This window comes from Ischnura elegans, chromosome 12 (genome assembly GCF_921293095.1).
Source record: "Ischnura elegans chromosome 12, ioIscEleg1.1, whole genome shotgun sequence".
Classification (NCBI taxonomy): domain Eukaryota; kingdom Metazoa; phylum Arthropoda; class Insecta; order Odonata; family Coenagrionidae; genus Ischnura; species Ischnura elegans.
In genome coordinates this window covers 75534282-75556073 of record NC_060257.1, presented here as the reverse complement: position 1 = coordinate 75556073, position 21792 = coordinate 75534282, and the positions used below count along the sequence as shown (strand labels likewise).

General features: G+C 37.5%; 1 protein-coding gene across 3 annotated transcripts in view; it reads right to left on the bottom strand.

Annotated features, from left to right (window-relative positions):
• LOC124169628 (microtubule-associated protein 4) overlaps nt 1-20986 on the bottom strand; it is an 80474-nt gene extending 59488 nt beyond the window's left edge. For 2 of the 3 annotated variants that reach the window (XM_046548276.1, XM_046548275.1), the window contains exon 1: nt 20593-20984. In XM_046548276.1, the coding sequence (XP_046404232.1) occupies nt 20593-20638 (46 nt within the window). In that variant the 5' untranslated portion in view covers nt 20639-20984. Of the gene's footprint in view, nt 1-20592 lie in introns of all 3 variants that reach the window. The other variant, XM_046548274.1, reaches the window with a different exon arrangement.
• Nucleotides 20987-21792: the final 806 nt, after the last annotated feature.

The window sequence follows — 21792 nt, the reverse complement described above, 5'->3', positions numbered from 1 at the left end:
GGGAAGGAGACCTCTCCTTCAGTGAGGCGTCGTCCGTCGTCCTACTTTCGCCGCTCACGATGTCGGGTTTCCCCGATTACATTCGTCCCTCGAGAAGCAGCCACCTCCGCATGACGTGTATCCTTCGCCCCTCGTCTTACCCGCCGCTCCCCACCCAGGAATAACTCTTGGTCAGTGCCATTTTGTATGTGTAGATTACACACTATGTTTCATTATGAATATTGATGGCTGAAACTATTTCTTGCGTAAAAAACGAAGATACATCATCTCTCGGATGACTCCGCATGTTTTCTTCTACTCTCCAATTTCATAAGAACCTCATTGCCTTCCGACAAAATATATTTATTTCCATACCACCGAAAACAGCTCTCTACGGCCTTTCACATCGGGTTTATTAACATGTTAACAATTTAACGTGCACAAGCGACCATGCCCTGGATAGGGGTACCCTGGCGTGACTCGAACCCGCGACCTCCAGTTTGCCCCGCCGCCACCGAGACCGGCGCTCCGGGCTTAGGGCTCCGGGCGCTAGGGATAAAAATAGCTTTAGTGTAATTACGTTTCAGAGAGATTTTATTCCAACATGAATATAATATACATGCTTGTTTTCCGCGTTTTGTCATATTCTCTACATGTTTGACGATTTCACAACATTACAATCAATCATTTTTTAAACGTTTTGACTCATTCATAAAGTCCTCTGCTCTAAGACACGTTAACATCGTCAAGAGAAAGAAAATGAAACTACGTTGATGTTTAGAGACCACTAATAGTGTCAAGGAAGTAACTAGAGGGCTAATAACCAATTTAAATATATCAATAATCGAAATACAATTCCAAAATTTATTTAGACATTTAGTAAGCGATTGGGATCGAGGTACCTAGTGGGTGGAGCGCTAAACATGTCACCGGAGGGTAAAAATTGTGGTTGAACCCTTCGAGCAGCTCCGAACAAAAATCTTAAATCAACAAGTGTTATAAGTACCAGGAATAGGATCTGGCCCTCCTACCTTGCATTTTGAATTTTCAAGCGCCTGTAGCGTCTTCAATATCGAGTTGCTCACCCAACCATCCCCACCTACCTTCGGATTTAACCGCTGTGCGTGGCGGACGCATCAAAGAGCCATGAAAAGCAAAGCCATTATTCGTGTTCCGGGAAGATTTTCGGATGAAATAGTAAAAGATTAGTGCTGTGTGTGCGATCAGGGTAGGATTGATACGATAGGTGATGTTTTGAAGCAAATTAAAGGTTCGAATATTCATACAAAATTATAATGGGAGTGATGCAGGAGAAGTGTTTTATGTGGAACTAAGAAAGTAAACAGTATGTGCGTGACCATTGGTGACACCTTAATGATATTTTTTAAAAAGAAATTTTCATTCTTCTTCGCTCAAAATTTTACTCTTGACGAACAAAGCTAAGTGTCTTCGGATTGATGATTATGTTAGGATTTATTAACAATCATCACATTGTTATAACGAACTTTTCCACGGTGATGGTTTGATCTATATATTTTAATCGGGTTTTCATCGGCGTTAGTTGACTACGATTTGTGGATTTGTAGGGTAGTTTCGCTGGCTTTCCTCCCTGAGTCTTTAGGTCGAAGGTACTGTCAAGAAACACATGCATTCCAATTAAATTTTACCTCAGCACTAGGCGATATTTTGATTTGACCCCTAGAAAAAATGTAGGCATCTAATCATTACATTATTTTGAATTGAAAAGTGTCATGAAGTAATATTTAGCAATAAAGTGAATTAATTGTATGGTAGGTATGGTATTTGGAGGAGGCGACCGACAGCTGAGGTCATTTGCATCATGAGGGAAGGGAATGGAAGGAAGGGTCGAGGGAAACCCGGCGTCGGCATTGGCCTCCTCTTAACGAAAGTCGCCAAAGGAGGGACCATGGCTTAACGTCCTATTCGACGGACGGAGTGTCGCGCTTGAAATGTCCTCCACATAGCATTCAAGCAGGGATCGGGAAGTCTCTAAAAATCCTCTGCCACCGCCAGGATTTGAACCTGAGCCGACGAGGTGGGAAGCCAACACTCTAGCCACCACACCAACCCGATCCCGCAAGTGAATTAACGCCAGTTAAGATTCATGTGAAGCTTTGGAACATGATAGTAGAATTAGAGTTGGTGCAACAGAATTCGCTCTCCTGGGTCATAAATCAAATTTCTCTTGGACCTTAACTCACGAAAATTTCCCATGGGGATAACACAACAGCTTTAAGTCCCAAGTTTGGTCAGCCATTGAATCTAATTGTGATCTTATATTATGCGTCCTCATGTAATCTTTATTGAGCCTGCTTCTAGGAGAGAAAGGCGTGTTTGCCAGCGGCCAGCCTAGCCGCACCTGCAAATGTGCCAGTTTAAACGGCGAAAATTGAAAGTTGCGAGTGCCTACGCAAATTGGTTTCTTTTTTTACCTCTACAATTGCTACAGTTGAAAGGTCGTGGCATTAAAAAAATCTATTTGCCAGAAAATTTCCTCGGCCCAACGTTTTTACCTTACGTGCGTACGCGTAGGAACATATTTCTAAAGATTCCAACCAAACAGCTTTCAACTATGGCCTGGCTGAAGTTAACCTTTGCCTTCGTGTAAATTTATTAGATTTGAGGAGGAACTCTACCTCGATAGAAACACATAAAAATCAATAAGTAAGAAACCATAGCACTCAATATGCAATAAGTATGTACGCATGTGTACTCAATATGTACTCAAATCAGTATGTACTCAATAGTATTGCAACGATTTATTCCCTATTTTTGTGTGAAAACGCCTTTCAACACTGCATCAATAATGTGAAAATAATGTGCGGAATGTAAAAACGAATGTTTTGATTTTTTCTGCCAACGATGACGAGAAGGCAATAGTGGATCGTCCTAACGCCCGTTCTGGAAACGTCTGTTATTTTAACTTTTATTTCATAAATGTAGCGATTCATATTGTTGACATTGGTGGATAATACACTAATTTTTGTAGAAATTTCGTGCTGCCTTTAATTTTGGGATTGGCAACCCTTCGGCCCTGCATAAAAATATGTTGAAGAACTAGGAAAATTGTTAGTTTTAATTCATATATTTACTCTACGGCAATGTAGAAATGAACGAGGCTTTGGAATGATTTTGGAACTGCGCACTTACTTTCGAATGCACTGAAAGGTTTTAGTGCATCAATATCGAAGCTAAGAAACGGAAGATGAACATTTGAATGTGTACATTGACGCCTTTCTTCGATATAGTGAGGTCCTTGAGTATTTCTTAGCATTCCAAAAGTCTTAATTACTTTTCGAAATAAATGCGATGATGAAAATATGTTCGACCCCTATCGTTCACTTTCCTTTGTGAATGGCGAGAATACTCGTATCCAATTCCCACCTTCACAGTTTCCCCAACTCCTCCATTCAGTGGATTTTATTAAGTGCATGAGCGTTACGAATTTATTTCTTGAAGAGAACCAATGTGTAGTGCAAAAATTCCACAGAGAAAAAAATCATTCGCCTTGACCGATATTTTTTTTCTCTGTGGAATCTTCGCATATTCGTGCACTGCGGGTGACTCCGTAAAAGTTATCAATTGGGCTAGTCCTGATATACGTAAATTTGGCATTAAGTTCACCATAGAGTGTTCATGAATTAAGTTCAGTTAAGAATTATTTTTACCATGGCTGAGGTCCTAATGGAAGTTGGGGAATTTTTTTGGAGGTAATTAGCTTGAAAGTTATATGCTTTGCACATTGTATGGATGTTAAAGTAGCCATTTCTTGCTCTTTTGAGGGAGAACATGAGCGTCAAGTTTATCCTTCTTATTGGGAGATTCACGACCATATATTCACTCTACAAACAATCTAAGCCGTATTTACCATACCATAAACCATAGTGAATTTGTACATAAATCACTGAGCTTTAATAAAATCCATCTCATCATTGTGCCCTCATAATAGTGAAAAAGGACAATTTACAGCGCCTAAAAATAATCGGCATTCATTTTGCTATCCTTTCGTTGAAAAATTTGTCTTTAATAACGATTTCAGATAATCAATTCGAGCAGCATTCCTTTTGCCAGTTACGCCCGCTCGCCTGCCGTCCTAGAAACTATATCACGATAGTGAGGACGTATGTTGTCATAATTACGACATCTCTTACTCGTGATAGACCTTCATCTCGAATTGAATTAACTCTACTGTTTTTTTTTAAATTGCTTTTTCCGGAGAGAAATCCGCAATTTTCTTGCCTTCGTATGGAGAGATAGAAATGAGAAAAGGGTGCCTAAATTGAAGCCAATCTTCCACCGTGATTTTTATAGGAAGCGGTCCTTTTTAAATTGACCTGATCCCACAGCTTTCACCAAAATTATGAGAGTGAGGTTCAGCTTTGTCTCACGCTTGTCCCTTCCTAGTGTGGTCATCTGTGCCTTATGTAGGGACCATGACCGCAGCGAGCGGGAGAGGGAGTTTGGGGGTTGAGGGGGAAATGGATTAAAGATAGAAAAAAGTACTGATAGTCAAAGATTAAGGTAGTCCACATCGAGCCATGATCTTTGAGTTTCGATCGATCTCAATCCGAACTCGATTTTTGAACTACGACCTTGGCCATTTCGTCACTACATGCCTATGATAACGTCACCCGTCCCATGTGAAAGATTTTCTCTCTTAAGCCGGTAAAGTTGGAAAGGCACGCCCTTGATTATCAAGAAAGCATCTCAATCAGTTGATCTTTCTCAAATATTTTACTGGCGCCGAATGATTCAAAGCGGTGAACCCAAAACTTTAATGCACGTGCTCTCCCTATATTTTCGCCTAACAATTCAATGATGCATTCTTAGTAGATTTTTTTTCTCCTGCTCAAAAATATTTTTTTATTATTTTCCGAATGAATAATAAGCATGGTTAAATTTCTCTAATCACCTTAAGCGAGTATGACAGATAGTATAAAAAGTAGAACAAAAAAATCTGCGTAAAATATAGGATTCATGAGTACTATCACATCTCGCGCACGTCAGATACCTCGTAGCCATTCCGCTTCGCGATTTCTTTCGCACTCATTTTTAGTGGCACAATCTCAGCTACGAATATGTTCAGTTTCCTGGCAGTTACCTCGTTCTCACTTCCCCATGCTTTACTATTAGCACTCGCGCATCGCGAGGGAAATGGAGAACTCCAACGGTTCTTCGTCATAGTCGTAGCTTATCTCCACTCCTGGGTCGGGAGCGCGTGCTTCGCATACATTATCTCCGTAATCACCGGCTAAGCGTCCGCGAGTGTAAAATGCTATCTCGCAGCATCTGCCGGCCGAGGGAATATTTTTTTTTTTTAACTACTTTGCTCGAGGGACCGTTTGTTTTCCTTGGCGCGTGAACCCTTTCATAACGAGGGATACATGTTTTGTATGAGGGAAGTAAACTCTTAACCATTCATGTCCGTCGCTCATGAACGACGGATGAAGTGAAGTATCTGGGAGTTATGATGGCTTCGAACTGTCGTGGGCGAAAGATAAAAGAAATATTTATGGCAGGGCCCTGAGGAAGCAAGGATTCTTCAGAAGTGTTGTGGGTAGATTTTCGGACGAAAAAGATTTAAGAAAGGTACTATTTCGCACTCCGGTCGCACCTTAAATGTGCGGCGAGTGTATGAGATCCAGCGCAGAAAGACCTAATCCGTGAGCTTAGTGTGTCCGCGCAGTGTTCGCCTGTCGCTTGTATGTTGTTTTTGCTGAGCTATCGGAGGTTGAAAAAAATCCTCCCTCGTAGATCATTCCAATAGGGTTTCTAGAACCTGCGAAGTAATTATCGGCCTTAAGTTGGTACTGCCAATAAGTAATACTATTAGGCATTAATTTCTTGTGGACTTTTAACTTCGAATATGGGTTTTACTCTCCATTTGGTATATGGTATAGTTATAAAATATTATTTAGAACTAGATGATTAAAAATATCTCCAATAGGCATTTAGCGTCGTTATGGTAGCCACGGTATAAATAAAGGAATAAAAGTAATTTAAAGGAGGCCAAATTCGATCTCCAATCATCTGGTTAGGAAGCTATCCGAGGGCCAGTCCCCTAGCGTCTGTACCAGTCGTGTCCATTGGCGAAAATGTGCGAGAGCTAATATTAAAATGGCCGTTGTATTGTTAGAGTTATTAGACATAATGCGATATTTACCGAAACTTTGTCATCACTCGATTGAAGACCCTTCAAGACCAAAAGAAAAATCTTTGTTGTCTCGTCAAATTCCTAATTTCTTGATGGAATCTTCTCGGGTTTTACACCGGGTAAGTCCGGTTAAGGCCAACGTTTCGATAAGAAACTCCCTCATCACCACAAGGGCCGGGACTGTCATCGTCATCGCTCAGTCTTAGCACTGATGTCGATGAAGGAATTTCTCATCGACACGTTAGCCTTAAACACCCTTACTCAGTGCCTTATCCGAGAAGATTTCATCAATAGCATACGCTGGGAAAGTTTACGGTCTTCTTAGATTCTTGCTTCTTAAACTGTAAGGAAGCTGCCTATCCCGTTGTAAATTTTATGTTCTGCATCGAAACTTATCATCGTGTTTATGCCGCTTCATGTTGGTAAGCTTTTGATCTTTTGCTATTATATTGCGAGATAATTTCTACGATGCAGTATTTTGCTTCGGTGAAAATTTAACATTTGAGTCGACATATACCTTTTGAAACGGTGAAACTACTTCGTGTACTTCGCGTTTGTGTCGCTGCGGCGAGATGCTCCGTTTCAAGCCATACTCGAGCGTTCTGTCGTGGGTTTAGGATTACATCGTAAAAATTCTCAAATCCGATAAATCGGATTCGCTTTTTGTTCTATTCAGTTCTTTGCGGCTTCACCGCGTTAAAGACATGAGATTGCCATTTAAAGTTCAGGCCAGCTTTCCGAAAAAGAAAGGAATGACTTGCTTTTGTTTCCACGAGACCGGTGAAACGTGACGTAAGTCCTCGGGTGGGTTTTTTATTTCTTGAAGCGTTTCGATAGATGGTAGATAATGCTCACTCACACACAGATTCAGCACGAAGTATGGTGGAGGAATACGGATACGTCGGTTAAATTAATAGAAAGAGAATAGTAGTACCAATTCTTTGGAGAAGAGATTTTTAAAAGAAGGCATTAGAAAGTTGATGACCAGAATGTTGCGTGCATAGGTTATGCGTTATATGTGATTTGACCTTTTAGGTTTTGGATAGGGGAGTGAAGTCCCGACTCCGGATTCACAAGGGAAGTCCCTAAAGTATCACCACCAGTTCTCGTTCAAATTTTTCTAGGCGATAGAAAATTAATACCCATGAGGTTGAGTTTTAGCTGCCAAAGCTAAGTAATTTTCGAGATATTTGCGACGGAATGTTGCGACGGATATTTCCGAACAGAAAACACCTAAATTTATGTATCCCGAAGTACAAAAATACACCGTCAGTGCTTTTCGTCCTAGTAACAGAGTATTAGGGCCTATTGTCGTGCTGCGGGTTGCGTAAATGTAGGAGTTCTGTTATTTTTCGCTGCTAATATCTCGAAAGGAAACCGTCCATCCCTTTGTGAATTTTCTGTTGTGCATCGAAAATTATCATCGTGTTGATACCGATTCATGCTAGTAAGCTGGTTACCATTTGCTTTTATACTGCGAGATAATTTCTGCGATGTAGTATTTCTTTAAAGTGAACGTTTAAGTCGAAATTTAGTTTTTGAAACGGTGAAACTACTTCGTTCCTCTCGAAGTATTCAGTGTTGGCGGATAAAGCAAAACTACATCTCATGTATATCCATTTCCCATCACCTAGTAAAATGTCAACAAGATCTGGTGTTGAAACTTGAGGGACTTTCCTTGTTAGTCGCAGGCGTGTTGAGGTCGCGCATAAGGGGGCAAATAGTTTCCTTGAGCTTCCTTAGGCATCTTGGATTTTTCTTTAGGGGTGTCAGAAGGCTTTACCGGGAAGATAGTAAGACTTCATTTATTCGAGACTGGGGTAAATCTATCCTTGCGTATATGCGTCAACGTCACCAATAAAATTGGGCTGGTTAGAGCTAACTGCGAGTTAGAGCAAAAAAACTGGACTAGTTAAAGATATTTAATTTCAATTGCCAGGAAAAAGGACGATAAGAAAACCGTTATAGTTACGAAGGTATTTACCAATAGTTAGTCTACTTTAATTAAATTTCGTGAAAATCCCTGCAGATTTTAATGCACCATAATCTTTGGAAATTTTTATTTTCAGCTCCAGATTTAATCTCACCTCATTTATTATGAAGAAGTAAGGGACGTATTTTAAACATGATTCTATTAATTGACATGATGGCTAAGTCTATGCTAAGTGATACGACAGTTTTCTTCTTGCCCAGTCGGTACAGTAGTAAACATGAGGTAACTATTAGATACTTTTTCGGAAAAATTAGAACAAAGCTACATTTTGAAACTATGACGATCACAATATCACGCTGTATAAAATTTAATTTTTACTGACCCTGTATGACTACTTTAATTCAGTTAATCTACGTCTCTGGTTTTTTTAACAGCGCGATGAATTAATCGTGGCAATGGTAATGTCAGCAATGAGAGCTGGTCCGGTAAACGAAGTGAGTCGTCTTCTTGAAATTTTCAAAAAATTGTACCTCATTTCTGATGGCCACAAAAAATGAACTATCAATGCCACATTTTCATGGCGCTATATTTGAAAATTCGTGTGTTTGTACAGTCTTACAGCGATACATACGTAATCACACGAAAAGTGTTTTATGCTACAATTCATAAAAGTTTTCGCAAATAAAAGATATGATATTTGCAGTATGCCATATTCAATCAGTGATTCAAAGGTTTGTTTGGTTAGGTGAGGTTAGAGCTCGCCCAGAATTAAGCTGCATGCGTGTGAACATCACACATTGAGGATAAGTGAGTAAGCTCCCTTCTATATCCCCTTCGCATTTCGAGGATTTAGATTTAGGGTGTCCGAAGGCATCACCCAGGAATGGAATCCGGGACCACTCGATCAGCAGCATATTGCTTTACACACTATCAGCAAATGAACTCGTGAATTTAAGCTAAAGCCCGTTTTTTGCATGAAAATGGCGCTTCCTTCAGCTGAAATAGGAGTAAAAAGTGTTTACTTTAATTCGTTGATTGAATTATCAAATTTCTCAATAACCATGTTTTTCTTATTGACCTTCATGGGTGTCATCCTCGATAACAAAATACTGTCATGACAACGTAAGTGAAAATATTGAAATAAATACCTCCTACATCGATTATAATTTATTATCGATGTTATCATTAAAGAAGAGTATTTATTTCACTATTTTTTTGAAAGTAATTTTCTTTGATTATTAGACAGTTGCAAGTATTTATCACAAAACGGAAAACTCCACTCCATCACGCTTGAATCTTCAGTTTTATTTAAATGGGAAAATGTTTTGTTTTGACTCGCGCAGTCGCGAGCGTACCTCCTTAACCAGAGCTGAGTCCCGCCCTCTGATGGCCTTCGGACAAGGACGGAAACTCTCGAAAGCGAGAAAAAATTACGGCCGTTTTTCATCATTTCACTTTTATAATATTGATTGCGTGAGAAGGATTCCCAAGGTTTAAGCAAAAAACAGAGGCTTTCTCTTATTCTCCTGTCTGATTGCAACAACGTAGCAACATTAGCATACTACCAGCCTTCACGGGTATCCATTGCATATGAGTGTGCCTAATAATGGCTATCGCATTTTAAATGTCATCACGCTATGAATCTCATTGAACTTCTCTAGGGTAACTCGAAAAAAATGCTCGTATGTCGAAAGTAAAGTAGAACTTTCTATTTTAGTTATGAAAAAGTGACTTGAGTAAATATTAAGGACGAATTATAATCCTAAATTTGAATGAACCCCAAATATTTTTCATGGTGCTAGAGGAGCTGGGAGGACTATTTTACTTCAATCGCTAAATAAGGATAAAATTAATACAATTTTTCTCTTTTTTATAAGTGTTTTTTTGAATTTGTATTGAATGTTTTGAACATTCAATTCAAAGTCAATAAGCATGAACATTGAATGTTTTTATTTTATGTTTTAGCTTATTATTTTCTATGACTCTGCCAAATGGTCATTATATTACCGGCTATTTGGTTGTGGAAATAATTTACTGCTCTAATTGCTTTGGAAAATAATAATTAAAACTTTCATGAAAATATTCGCATTCTTATTCGAGTAAGAATCGTGGTTATACATGTTTATTTGAAAGTGCATCGAAAAAAAGTGAGCTACTTATCATATTTTATCCAATTTCAATTCTGAAAATACGAAAGCTTAATTTCCTTGACATCCGGCTTTATTCCCTGTTTTTTGAAGAAAGGAATTTACAGTTACCATTGTGCAACTTATTTCCTACAACTGGTAAATATCTCTCGGATTGCCATGTTTTTTAATCACTTTCTGGTCTCTTTCTTTCCGGGCAAAAATTGCTACTCAACCCACTTACTGATTGGCTGTTGACTTAAAATTTTCAGAACAGATGCATTCATGTGCTATTTTTAGTTATTCAAAGGTAGTAACAGCAGAAATTTTTGAAAGTTTGTTTTTATATTTTTTGTAAGCTCCTTTCGGAAAATTCTGCGTTGGTACCAACGAAACGAACTTATCAGATAGATAAAAGAAACTTCGAAAATTCAGACAAAACTTTTATATTTATTGCTCAGATGCAGCATAGTTGTAAATATTTAATTGCTCGGTGGTGAATAAGATCAGGCGATACGGATAATGCGTCTGTGTAGAGGTCAAACTAATTATATGTTTTAATATTATTTTACAAGACTTTAAGGCTTGACTTTGCGTATCTACCATCGTTTTAGGCTGCATTATTTCCCTCTCCTTATGAAGAAGTTTTCGGTAGCACTACAGGCCTCACTTTTATTAAAATAAAATAGAGAAAATAATATTGCAAATGATATCAAATTTATCTAAAAACCACGTGTTCATAAGGACTAAAAATAAGAAGATATTAACATAATTAAAAATTAACTCAGCCCTCAATTAGGAAACGAAGTTATAATTCGATGAAAAAATAATTAGAAGAATAACACCGGCATCGGCCTAAGGCCCCACCTTTCAATTATACCGATAAGACTGCAAATTGAAAACCGAAATACGTGGTGCGCGTCATTTTTTTTATTATTTGCTGTAAATACTCATTTCAATACTGCTCCTAAAATATCAAATACACTATGATGAATGTATATCACTCCAAAGTCAAATGCAAAGTGAATGAGCTCCTGGTTTTTTGGTTTGAAACATGTCGTTTGTTTATAAAATTTAAATGGTGGACCTTGAGCCAAATCAGAGTGGTTTATTTTCTGATTTTTAGTTCGAATAAAATCGTAATTATTTTGCTAGTATTAAAAATTTATTGTGATATTTTTCGTTTTTGACGAACCTGGAAATATATTGAGGTTTCAATGCAGTACTCCCTCTATAATCCGGCACATCAACTCTCCGTCCCAGCAGGTAATCCGGCGTTTTTATATAGGTACCTGGTGGGTAGCTCGTTAATATCGAGTAGTCTACTTTGTAGGTGAGTCTAGTCCAACTCAGAAAATAGGAGAAGTGGTGCTTACTGAGAGGAAAACCTTACACTTCAATGGAGTAATGTGGACTATTGATATGAAAAAATACAGAGCTGTAATGTAAGTATAATTTTTCTCTATTGTAGTTTTTCTTTACGTTAGCGCTCCAATTGCGGGTATGTACCGATGTAATGTACAGTACTATATATTACATACATATTTACAAACTATAAAACATTGTTTCTGTGGTTTAGTTGCGTAATTAATAGTGATTTACCATAATCCGGCGTTTTTAAGTTATCCGGAAGTGCACTTGTCCGATATCTGACGGATTACTGAGAGCCCACTGTATGTTTTTTCTCCGTGTCGGTGGGAAAGATTCATGTTTTTAATTGCTTAAACAATTCATTCCAAAAATGTCTCTTGCTTTGTATAAGTCATTCACTAAGCTAATTACTTTCATTACGCCACGCCTGGGAATGACCTCTACTTATCGTCCTTGACATAGGTCGCAGAGTGTCGTGTTGATTCAGTTGAGGTCAATGACATGTCTTTGAGTTACTGTTGTATGCCGAGTCGACCGTTAGACATTGTTTGCCCTTGACGCTTCATTGATATCTAACGCATCAAATTGACCCGGTTGCCACGAAATACCGTCAGCCGCCGTGTGACTGAGGTTCCCTATATAGATTGCTAATCTCTAATTTGTCTATTGTCCTGAGCTGATTTAAGCAAGCAAACCCTCGCTCCTTCGTGGATAATTGCACTCAAATACTCCGCCATAAATATTCTTTGACAAGCAGAGGTGATTAGTCAGTAATTTAACCATTCATTGTCCCTAAGGTCAAACATTCCATTGCTATTTGGGATGAAGCTAGTTATTGTTTTCCTGATCCAGTTATTCCGTTGCTTTATGCGTCCTTTATCTTTCTAGGAAAGAGTCACGCATTTCACGGCATTATAAAAGCCCTTAAAGATAAACCCAGAGAAATTCAGTTGCAGATGGTGATTTCAACCTACCTTCCCCAAGGTACTGGGAAAACAGTACGAGTGGAGAATATATTAACGGAATGGTAATGCAACAAACCGAACCGTCTCAGTGAAAAAGTAATTGAGGTAAGAACTTATCAATTATTTCCTTGTTTTGTAAAAGGCAATTGTCGCCATCAAATCCAATGTTCTTTGATGAAGTTTTGTAACGAACCGAGCCACATCGAAGTACATACTTAAAAATCACTGGAAACTATTCCCTGAATTTGTAACTATCATTCACCGCTTATTGAATTCAATTCCCTGTTTTTGTCATGATTAAACGGCATCAGAAGGTATTAAATAATATTTCTTTAGCATAACTCTCTACTTTTTTCGATATTTGTATGATAAACAAGGGGTTTATTTGTAATCAAACTCTTTTTTCTGTGGAATGATTAGGCCTTTCGCTGTTCCTCGTTTTTGTTATTACCTCTGTGTTGCCGTTATCTTTTTTATCACCCCTGTATTTACTGGACAGTATTAATTCTATTGCACAGGACATTAAGTTTCCACAGAAGTATTGAAAAATGTTTTTTTTATTATCATCATACTTTGCTCAATTTATTTATCGCGTCTGTTTTTCCCATACTCTGTGGATTTTTATCACCTCTCTTGTTACTACTACGACTGCACATGCGGAGTTAGAAACAAACTTTTTTTGGATCATAATCATATTTTACTCGATTTTTAATCCCTCCTGTGCCTAACGCACCCCCATATTTTCTCGCATCTTGGTCATTAATGCGGAAAATGAGGAGGTTTATGCAAAGCAAATGTAATAATTAAAATTTTCTTGGTTTTCCGCGCGTGTAAGAAAGCGAGTAAGCCGGATGCTTTCAATTTTCTTACCCACCTGGAACCCAGAGATTTTTTTTCATGACTCGCTAGGAAAGCGTTAAATCTTACATAAATAAAATATTTTCTTCGTACAATAATTGGCTTTTACCTGAGTTTATAATCCCTTGCGTTGTTCCCCATTTTTATTTAACTAGACCGCAGTCAGTGGAGAGACGAGGCCATTTTTTCTAATCTCGCGCTTAGATGAAATAACCGTGTTTCCTCGAGAAGATCTTCTTCGGTGAAGAAATGGAACCTGAATGCTCATTAGACCAAGGGAGGTCGCGGCGGTTGAGGCAACGCTGAGGCCTCACCGTCGCTATTGTATGCGCATTTCGGGCAAATACACTTCGAGGTCATTGGTTCTGGCGTTACAATCATCGCATATTTCATCCCTGGATCGTGGTTGAGCGTGGTTGGCGGTTTATTTACCTTGGGTAACGCGGCCGTAGTACACTTTTTGTATTGAGTTTTTTCAGAAACGTGAAGAAAATAGAGAATTGGTATCGGTCAACCCCTTGCACTGAAATGACGAGCGCAGCTCGTCGTGACCTTCCGAATACAAATCGCGCAATAACGAGTGTAGCTTGTCATTAGATTTCCTTAATGTTAGCACTATTTAGGGGAAAGATATAAATATTTTGAACTTTAAGGTATGTTAAAGCTTGCATAATGAGCATAAAGGGTTAAAATTCCATGAAATATGGTGCAATGGAAGGAATAAAATTATTTTATATTAGTGGCGATAGCTGTGATCTCGATTTTACTACGGGAAGAGGGTTTTTTCGTGAACAATGTGAAATAATAATCATTTTTTATTTCACTTCGGCGTTGATTACAAAATATTACCTAACATTTTATTGCCTTCCATTCAATTTAAAAAGACCACAGAAAAAAGTGCGGATAGTGCCACGATATCAGAAAATAAATTCAATTTGGTTGGGGTTGGATAATTGGAAATAGAATCCACCATATTCACTAACTCATTTTTAACTGTGTGGTATTCCATTTTAAAGTTTCTTGGTTGGATAACTATAGATAAAGATGATAGCTGTGATCTCGATGTTATTGTGGGAAGAGGTTTTTTTCGTGAACAATGTGAAATAATAATAACTTTGTATTTCACTTCGACATTGATAACAACATGTTACCTAACATTTCATCGCCTTCCATTCAATTTAAAAAGAACCACAGAAAAAAGTGCGGATAGGGCCACGATATCAGAAAATAAATTCAATTTGGTTGGGGTTGGATAGTTGGAAATAGAATCTACCATATTCACTGACTCATTTTTAACTGTGTGGTGTTCCACTTTAAAGTTTCTTGGTTGGATAATTATTGCTCCTATATACCAATTATTTTTTAAACAAAGCGACCCGGGTTTCGATGTGTAATCATTATCATCAGGCATAGATAATTATTAGATAATATTTTACGTATTTGTTAAACATAATAGCAATCCAAGAAATCTACCATATTCCTTGCGCATCGTTCGCTGTACTTTAATCGAGACTGGATAAACCAGGTAAAAGAGCTTAACGAATCATAATATATTTCTTAAACTAATAGAACTGCGTCTAAATGGGTTCGTGAGTTCGAATAAATGTTTCTTTAAGCGCATGAAATTTATTATTGCCATTGAAGTCAATGTTATCTGTTTGGCGTGAAAATAATTTGCCTAGTGAAGTACCGCGTAGAATTTATTTAAGCCCTTTATTTTTCGGGTGAAAAATTAATTCCCGCATGTATCCGTTCGGCAAAATATTTTTCTTAATTTATCGTATCTATCGAACTTGGAACTTAAGTGGGGATTTAATACCATGATTTTCGTGTCATTATGAAAGATATCTATTCTCAATTGCTATAGCAACCTAAACCTAGCGCACGGCCTCCGAGTCTTTAGCGGCTCCCAGCCAAATTCGCGTAACATATGTGTATGTAATGCTCTCTGTTCGGAACATAGGGTTTCGCAGCGAGATTCATTGATGTCGCCGACATCAATGAATCTCGCTGCGCATTGCGCGTAGTCATGCAAGGTTTCGCGGCCTTTGCAGGTCGCATCATCAGGCGATGAATGACAAATTGGAAAAAGTATTCAATTATATATATTAAATGCTTGATAACGTAAGGGGTAGTAAATAAATGCTTCTTATTCGTTAGATGTCTCTCGGGCGTCAATGAGTTAAGCCTGGATCACACGATTACTTTTTCTGTCCCATCCTAGCGATAGCTCCAAAGATGGCGGTAAATGACCGATACTCGCGATCAATTTCCGCGATGTTTCAAGGGACTCCTTCCCTTTTTCCATTCCTCGGCAAGTGCCTTGTTCCGTCGCTGAAACCGTCGTTTTTAGCCAATTGAATTGCCAGAGGAATCACTCTGAAGGACGGCAAAAATGATGGTGTGATTAACCCTTTATAACCCAATGTTGCTTCTAAGCAACATCAAAAATGTTCAAACTTTCAGCTCTATTTAGGAGATATCTAAACTAAATATTATTTTGTACGAAGAATTTTAACGAAGTATTATTTTGCATTGTAAATTTTAATGACGAGATATTTAGCTGCCAGGATAAATATCATTGAGTGTAAAATTTTCAAGTTTTCAAAATGAAAAATCTTGAAATATTATTTCTCCCTGAAACAGCTCTGGGTTAGAAAGAGTTGAGTCTTTACGCACTTCCCTCAGTGTCGGGTCCAAAATCGTTCCAACTGTCTCGCTTGGCTAAACTCTGGAGCCACAAAATCCCTTTCCAGGGAGCATTCGCTCTCCTTCTCAAGTAATGTGGAGTCAAGGTCGCATCAATTCTTCGGCGCTGCTGGATGCTGTGAAGCTTTCACCTTCAAGGTTGCGGAAACGTAACTAAGATTGATGCACCAAAACACGGTGGGGGAGGCGCGCCTTTATCTGTTTTGGCGCAAAAACACGCATAAACGTGCGCCAATTTTTTGCATGTCAACGAATATATCCTCAATTAAAGTGAAAATCTCCGATTCAGTCTTTATTTTCTGATCGCCGTATTTATCAGTTTTTTGGTAAATATTTGTTTTACCAAGAACTCTATGTGGCTCTTTATTTTAACTGCGGGCTATAGCAGTACGTTGCCTCATTAAATTTATTATTGATGACGTATTTTTGTCATTAAGTAAATTCCATCTTGTGGTTGCAATAGCTCCTAAGAAATATTGATGGAAATAATATTGAATGACATTGAATATAAAAATAATATTTAAAAAAATATTAATTTTAAGATAATCCATTAATTATTTCAAAGTCAAAAATAATGTTTTTTAAAACTTTTGGTTCTGATGTTGAAGTGGTTTTTACATTCGTTTTATTCGCTTAAGGTCCGCGGTTTAAGTTTTAAATTAGCAGTTTATTAAGACCAGAAATAGTCAGAGACCTTGCAAGGACGTAGCTGTACTTCTAATTGGTCGCAGTAAATCAAATCAATCCGTGGAAAATACGACGAGGGCTTTAATCGTTATTTTCCATTAAATGTTACCAGGGTTAGCAAAAATATTCTGTTGACTCAAAATTCAACCTATAGATACTCTTGGTTGGACTGTATTTTTCTTCCTCGGTTGGATGCGTGAGCTACTTCAATTGGTGCTCTGGGGAATTTTTTGTTTGGATAAACAGTAGAACCACGCCCATCCGGAACAAAGATCTCGGCCAAATTCCACGAAAAGTACCATAAGATTACACTTTTTTACGCAAAAATAATCAACAAACTACACCGTCTAAACTTTTCGTTATCAAGCGATTACGCGTTCGTGCAGCGGTTAAACGTGTCACAAAATTAATACAAGGAGAGATAGACGTTTTTTTTAACAAGAACTAATTATATCTATCCTTTATACGCCATATTACGTTGTGAGATTTTCTCATAGTTACTCTTTAACGTAGTAACACATTTCGTCTTTCGAAAGAAATGGATTCAATTCGCACTGCCTTTTTTCAATTATTGTGTTCAGCAAAAAGAACAATTTTTAACAAAAATAAAAAACACAAATGGAAAATGTAGCTTATAGTTTTTTGGTCCAAAATGTTTATACTTGGCATTCCTCCATCCGTGAAATAAGTACTGAAGGCATTGGTATTCATGCGAACGTTGCTCTCACATTATGTAGGCTTTTTGGAGGAGAATATAATCTTCGAACTTCACGTAAATTGGGAGGTGTTTTCCGCCCTCCGCTATCATGTCGGATCGTACAACCCGTACACATCAGTGAAATAATGTGCTTTATCAATCATCTTAGTCTTTGTTCCCTAATTTAGTTCAGTGCATATGCTTAGAATGTTCAACCTGCACATGCTCAAAGTAAGTGCAGCGAGGAACGACCTTTGCACGTCCTAAGCACATTCAGTCTGAATAAATGCAACTCTGCACATACTTTGAAGTACTTCAAACTTAATTCTGCGCTAACTTTCCCCACTGGGCCATAACCTTTGGCCTTTTTAGGAGCGTACAGTGTTGTCTATACTTATTTCTAATGCATAAATGTTACTTTAATATTGGCTGAGGCAGGAAAAAAACTCCGTCCAGTCTTTGCTAGATATTGTGTAATATGGTTTGCTATCATAATGTTTCTTCCCTAACCGTCATATGAGGATAAAAACAGATCTTGGGTTCAAACGTATGTGAAAAAAAATCATGTCATTTTTTCACACTCGTTGCGACTCAGGAATCCAAAAAAATGCGATTTACAATAGTGCAATTTCATGCTTTGGCTGCAAGCACCTTTCTCCATTGAGAGAAAAAAAGACAGCTTCTTTAACGCAACAAGTGTTTTTTTCACATTGCTGAAAGGTTTACGTACACCGAAGCTCAATTTCAAGAATGGGACCGTTCGGCACGACTCGCCTTTGGAAGAAGTGAGTTGAGGTCCACTTCTAGCAGCGATGTCTCGTAAAAAGCGAAAAATATAGGACATCCTCAATTACCTGCGAATACGGAAAACTCAGGAGACGGAAGGTTGAAACGCGATTCCATCTTTCGCTCAGAAGTTTAGTAGTGTTGCGAACTTGTTACGCGAATTTATACTTATTTCTTCACGCTCTATAAACTAAAATAAAATTTAGCCATATTTGTTCCCTGATGTTTTTGTTTGAGACGTTTTCGTGGTAGGCTATGTTGAGATTTTCAAGATATCTTATATATTCATTTGCTCAAATTTCTTTTATGTTGATGTCTAATTATATCGATTTACGTAGTTTGTATATTATATTTCTACTATAAAAGGGAATGGTATTTTTTCAACTTTTTTCAATATTTATTTGTTAAAACACAGTATCGTTGTCGAGTTAAACTTCGTTGTGCCAAAAAAAGAAGTAGATGACGCTTGAAAAATTCGTGTTTTTATTGCCCACGTGTATCAACGATCTATTTTCATTTGTGCAATGTGAAAAATGTAGTAATTAAGGATGATAGTCATTGGTACATTTTACTAAAGTGATGTATGAAAGGAATGGACTTCAAAACCTGGTGTGATATAACAGAATTTTGTAAACGTATATGACATCATCTAAATGAAGGCGAAACACTTAGAACGTAAGAAAATTGAAAATATAAAACGTAAAAATTCAGGTAATTTACCAACCAACGTTACCTCTGTCTTCAAAGCCTACATACCCTTACAATTCCCGCTATAGTTCATCTTACTGGGTTTTATCATTTATCTTTCATCAAGTTATGCCCCGAAATGGTATATCCTAAAGAGGGAGATAGACCTTAGCGGAAAAATTAATTGTTGGAATGTATTCTACGACCGATTTTCAGATGCACGGATTCTTTTATTTGGATACGGAAGTGGCGTATAATATCAATTCTAGCGATTATTTCTTCGGCAGTGACAGTAAAGACAATGCTTTGGTACCGGTTTTTTTTAGTAGAAGTAGCGTGTTGGAAGTTTTTCCGCTAACGCAACGTAGTAAATTGATTATGTTAGCCCCATTGGACACGTTTTCATTTTTTATGAATTAAAAAATTAAGATGAACATAAATATTTTTCTTAAAAAAGGCAACCGTTACACTTGATAAAAATACCCCAAACCCAGGAATTTCTCATAAAAGTTACCACCTAAGCTACTAAAGCGTAAAGAGACAGACAGTAAGAAATAAGAACTTGGAGAGGATTCGATTACACAGATAAAAATAATATTTTCAGCTCGAAAGAGACAGATAACAAGAAATAAAACCACATTAATCGTAAGGAGTTATGCAAATAACAACAATATCCCAAGAAATTCAATATTAACTGCATGTGCTATTATTTCTATAGTTTACATTGCTTTCAAAAAGAGACAGCCTGCAAGAATAGGTTCTTAAAACTTTTAATACACTCCAATGAAAAGAACTTAAGCAATACATTTATGATCTCAAGAAATTGATCGTGAGGCCACATATGTTTAAATGGACTGGTACTTTGGAAACCTTACGAATGATTTTTCCTCGGGAAGTATTAAATATAGCCATGGAGTGATTTTGATCGTAAAACAGAAAAAATAAATAGACATTCACTGAACACATTTATATCTATGACATTTTTAAAACAAATGGCTTAGTTTGAAATGAAAAGTGATTCTTAGATCAAGTTTATCTCAAAATACGAGACTCAAACATTGTTTAAAAAATTGGCACCAATTATTGTACTTAAACTGATCAAATATTTTCATTTAATTTCAGGAAAATTCTTATGCCAGCTTTTTTTATTATTCAAGATCCAGTAAGGAAATAAAGATTATTTTAAATGTTTGATAAAAGCTACGTTTGGAAGGGCTGTTTAAAATTTACCAATAACTCTAGCTATTGTAGATATTGATAAAGCCTTTCACATAAGGCATTCTATTGATGGAAAACAATGCTCATTAGTGAATATTTTGAATGCATAACACATTGAAAAATCTTAATATAAGTAAAGGCAAGTATACTTTTTCAGGAAAAAATCCAAAAATAATTTAAATAGTAAATTAAAAATTTGGGATTTGCTGTATATATTTTTACGATTTTAGCTTTAGAAAAAAATGTCATTACTTAATTAGCCTCTAGTTCAAGCCTCATGAAATTTGAGCTTTGCCTTCATTAATTTACCTATGTCACCCAATATACTATTAATATCGGTCATCCTTTTTTATTACTATACTAGGACGTTGGATTGAATATATATGAGGATGGATATTTACCAATCAAGACTAAAACCACGAAGATATACTTCGCCGGAAGCGTCATCGTGCTGCACAATCCAAGGTCTCAGGGGTTCCTTGTTTTGAGTGTAAGTCGCCGAATCAACCAACACCTATCCGAGTCAATGCACTAACTCGTCGTCACGGTTAACTTAAAATCTTCTTGCCACTATTCTTCGCACGCACCGTGCAGTGGTAATGGGCCCAGGGTAGGAGCGAACGCAAGAACTAACACGAAGGAGAGAATGCGGTTGGAACTACCGGTGGATTGGAAGGCTTTCAGCCGCGGTGGACACAAGACGTGAAAGAGCTCTCTCTACGAGAAACCAACCTGGAGATTCGATTGCCCCACTCTGACTGAGTCCGGCCAAGTAGCACGCGAGGCAAGTTAACTGTTTATTCCACCTGCTCCGCCTAACCGACCCGCCCCTACCGTCCCCTACTCCGCTGGCTTTCCCCACCCTCCTGACCACCCCTCTTACCCTTCCCCTCGCTGCATCGAAAAACCCCTTCTCCATCCTGCGATACCAATGAATGCTTTCTAATTTTTAAAACTTGAAAAATTCATGCACTTCGTAATAAATTTGTAGTTTTAAGCACTGAATGAAACTAGAGACTTGTTGTGTGATTGGCTAGCACGCTTGACCGGCAATCGGGAAATTCGGGTTCGAGTCCCGGCTATGGAAATATTTTTTCATGTTGAACTAAATCCTTGGTGTATATAATGAAGTTTTGGTTCATCTTTAGAGGAATTTTCATTAACGTGGTGTCTTCTTATATAAATTGAAATTTTATACGCTAAATCTACAATCAAAAATTGTATTCCTTAATCATCATCTCATAGACTCTTATGTTACTCTTATACAAGCATTGAATGGTGGTGCAGTTGGTCTATATAAAATAGGTATACATCCGGATTTTTACCCAAAGGCTAAGTTAGTACCATTAATGAGACAAGATATTTATTGGATATTTTTACGTGAGCATTGAGTACAATAGGTGTTTTTTTACCCATTTGTATCAATTTTTTATTTGCACTGCCCCAACTAATAATCCCTACTCCTGCATTATGAATATCTTTGAATTTTTCTGCAAAAGGGATACACCGTAGGAGGCTTTTTACATCGAGGAAGCAATAATCACTTAGAAGTTTGACACTTAGCTTTAGACATAAATAAATATAAATTATTTCCCCTAGTT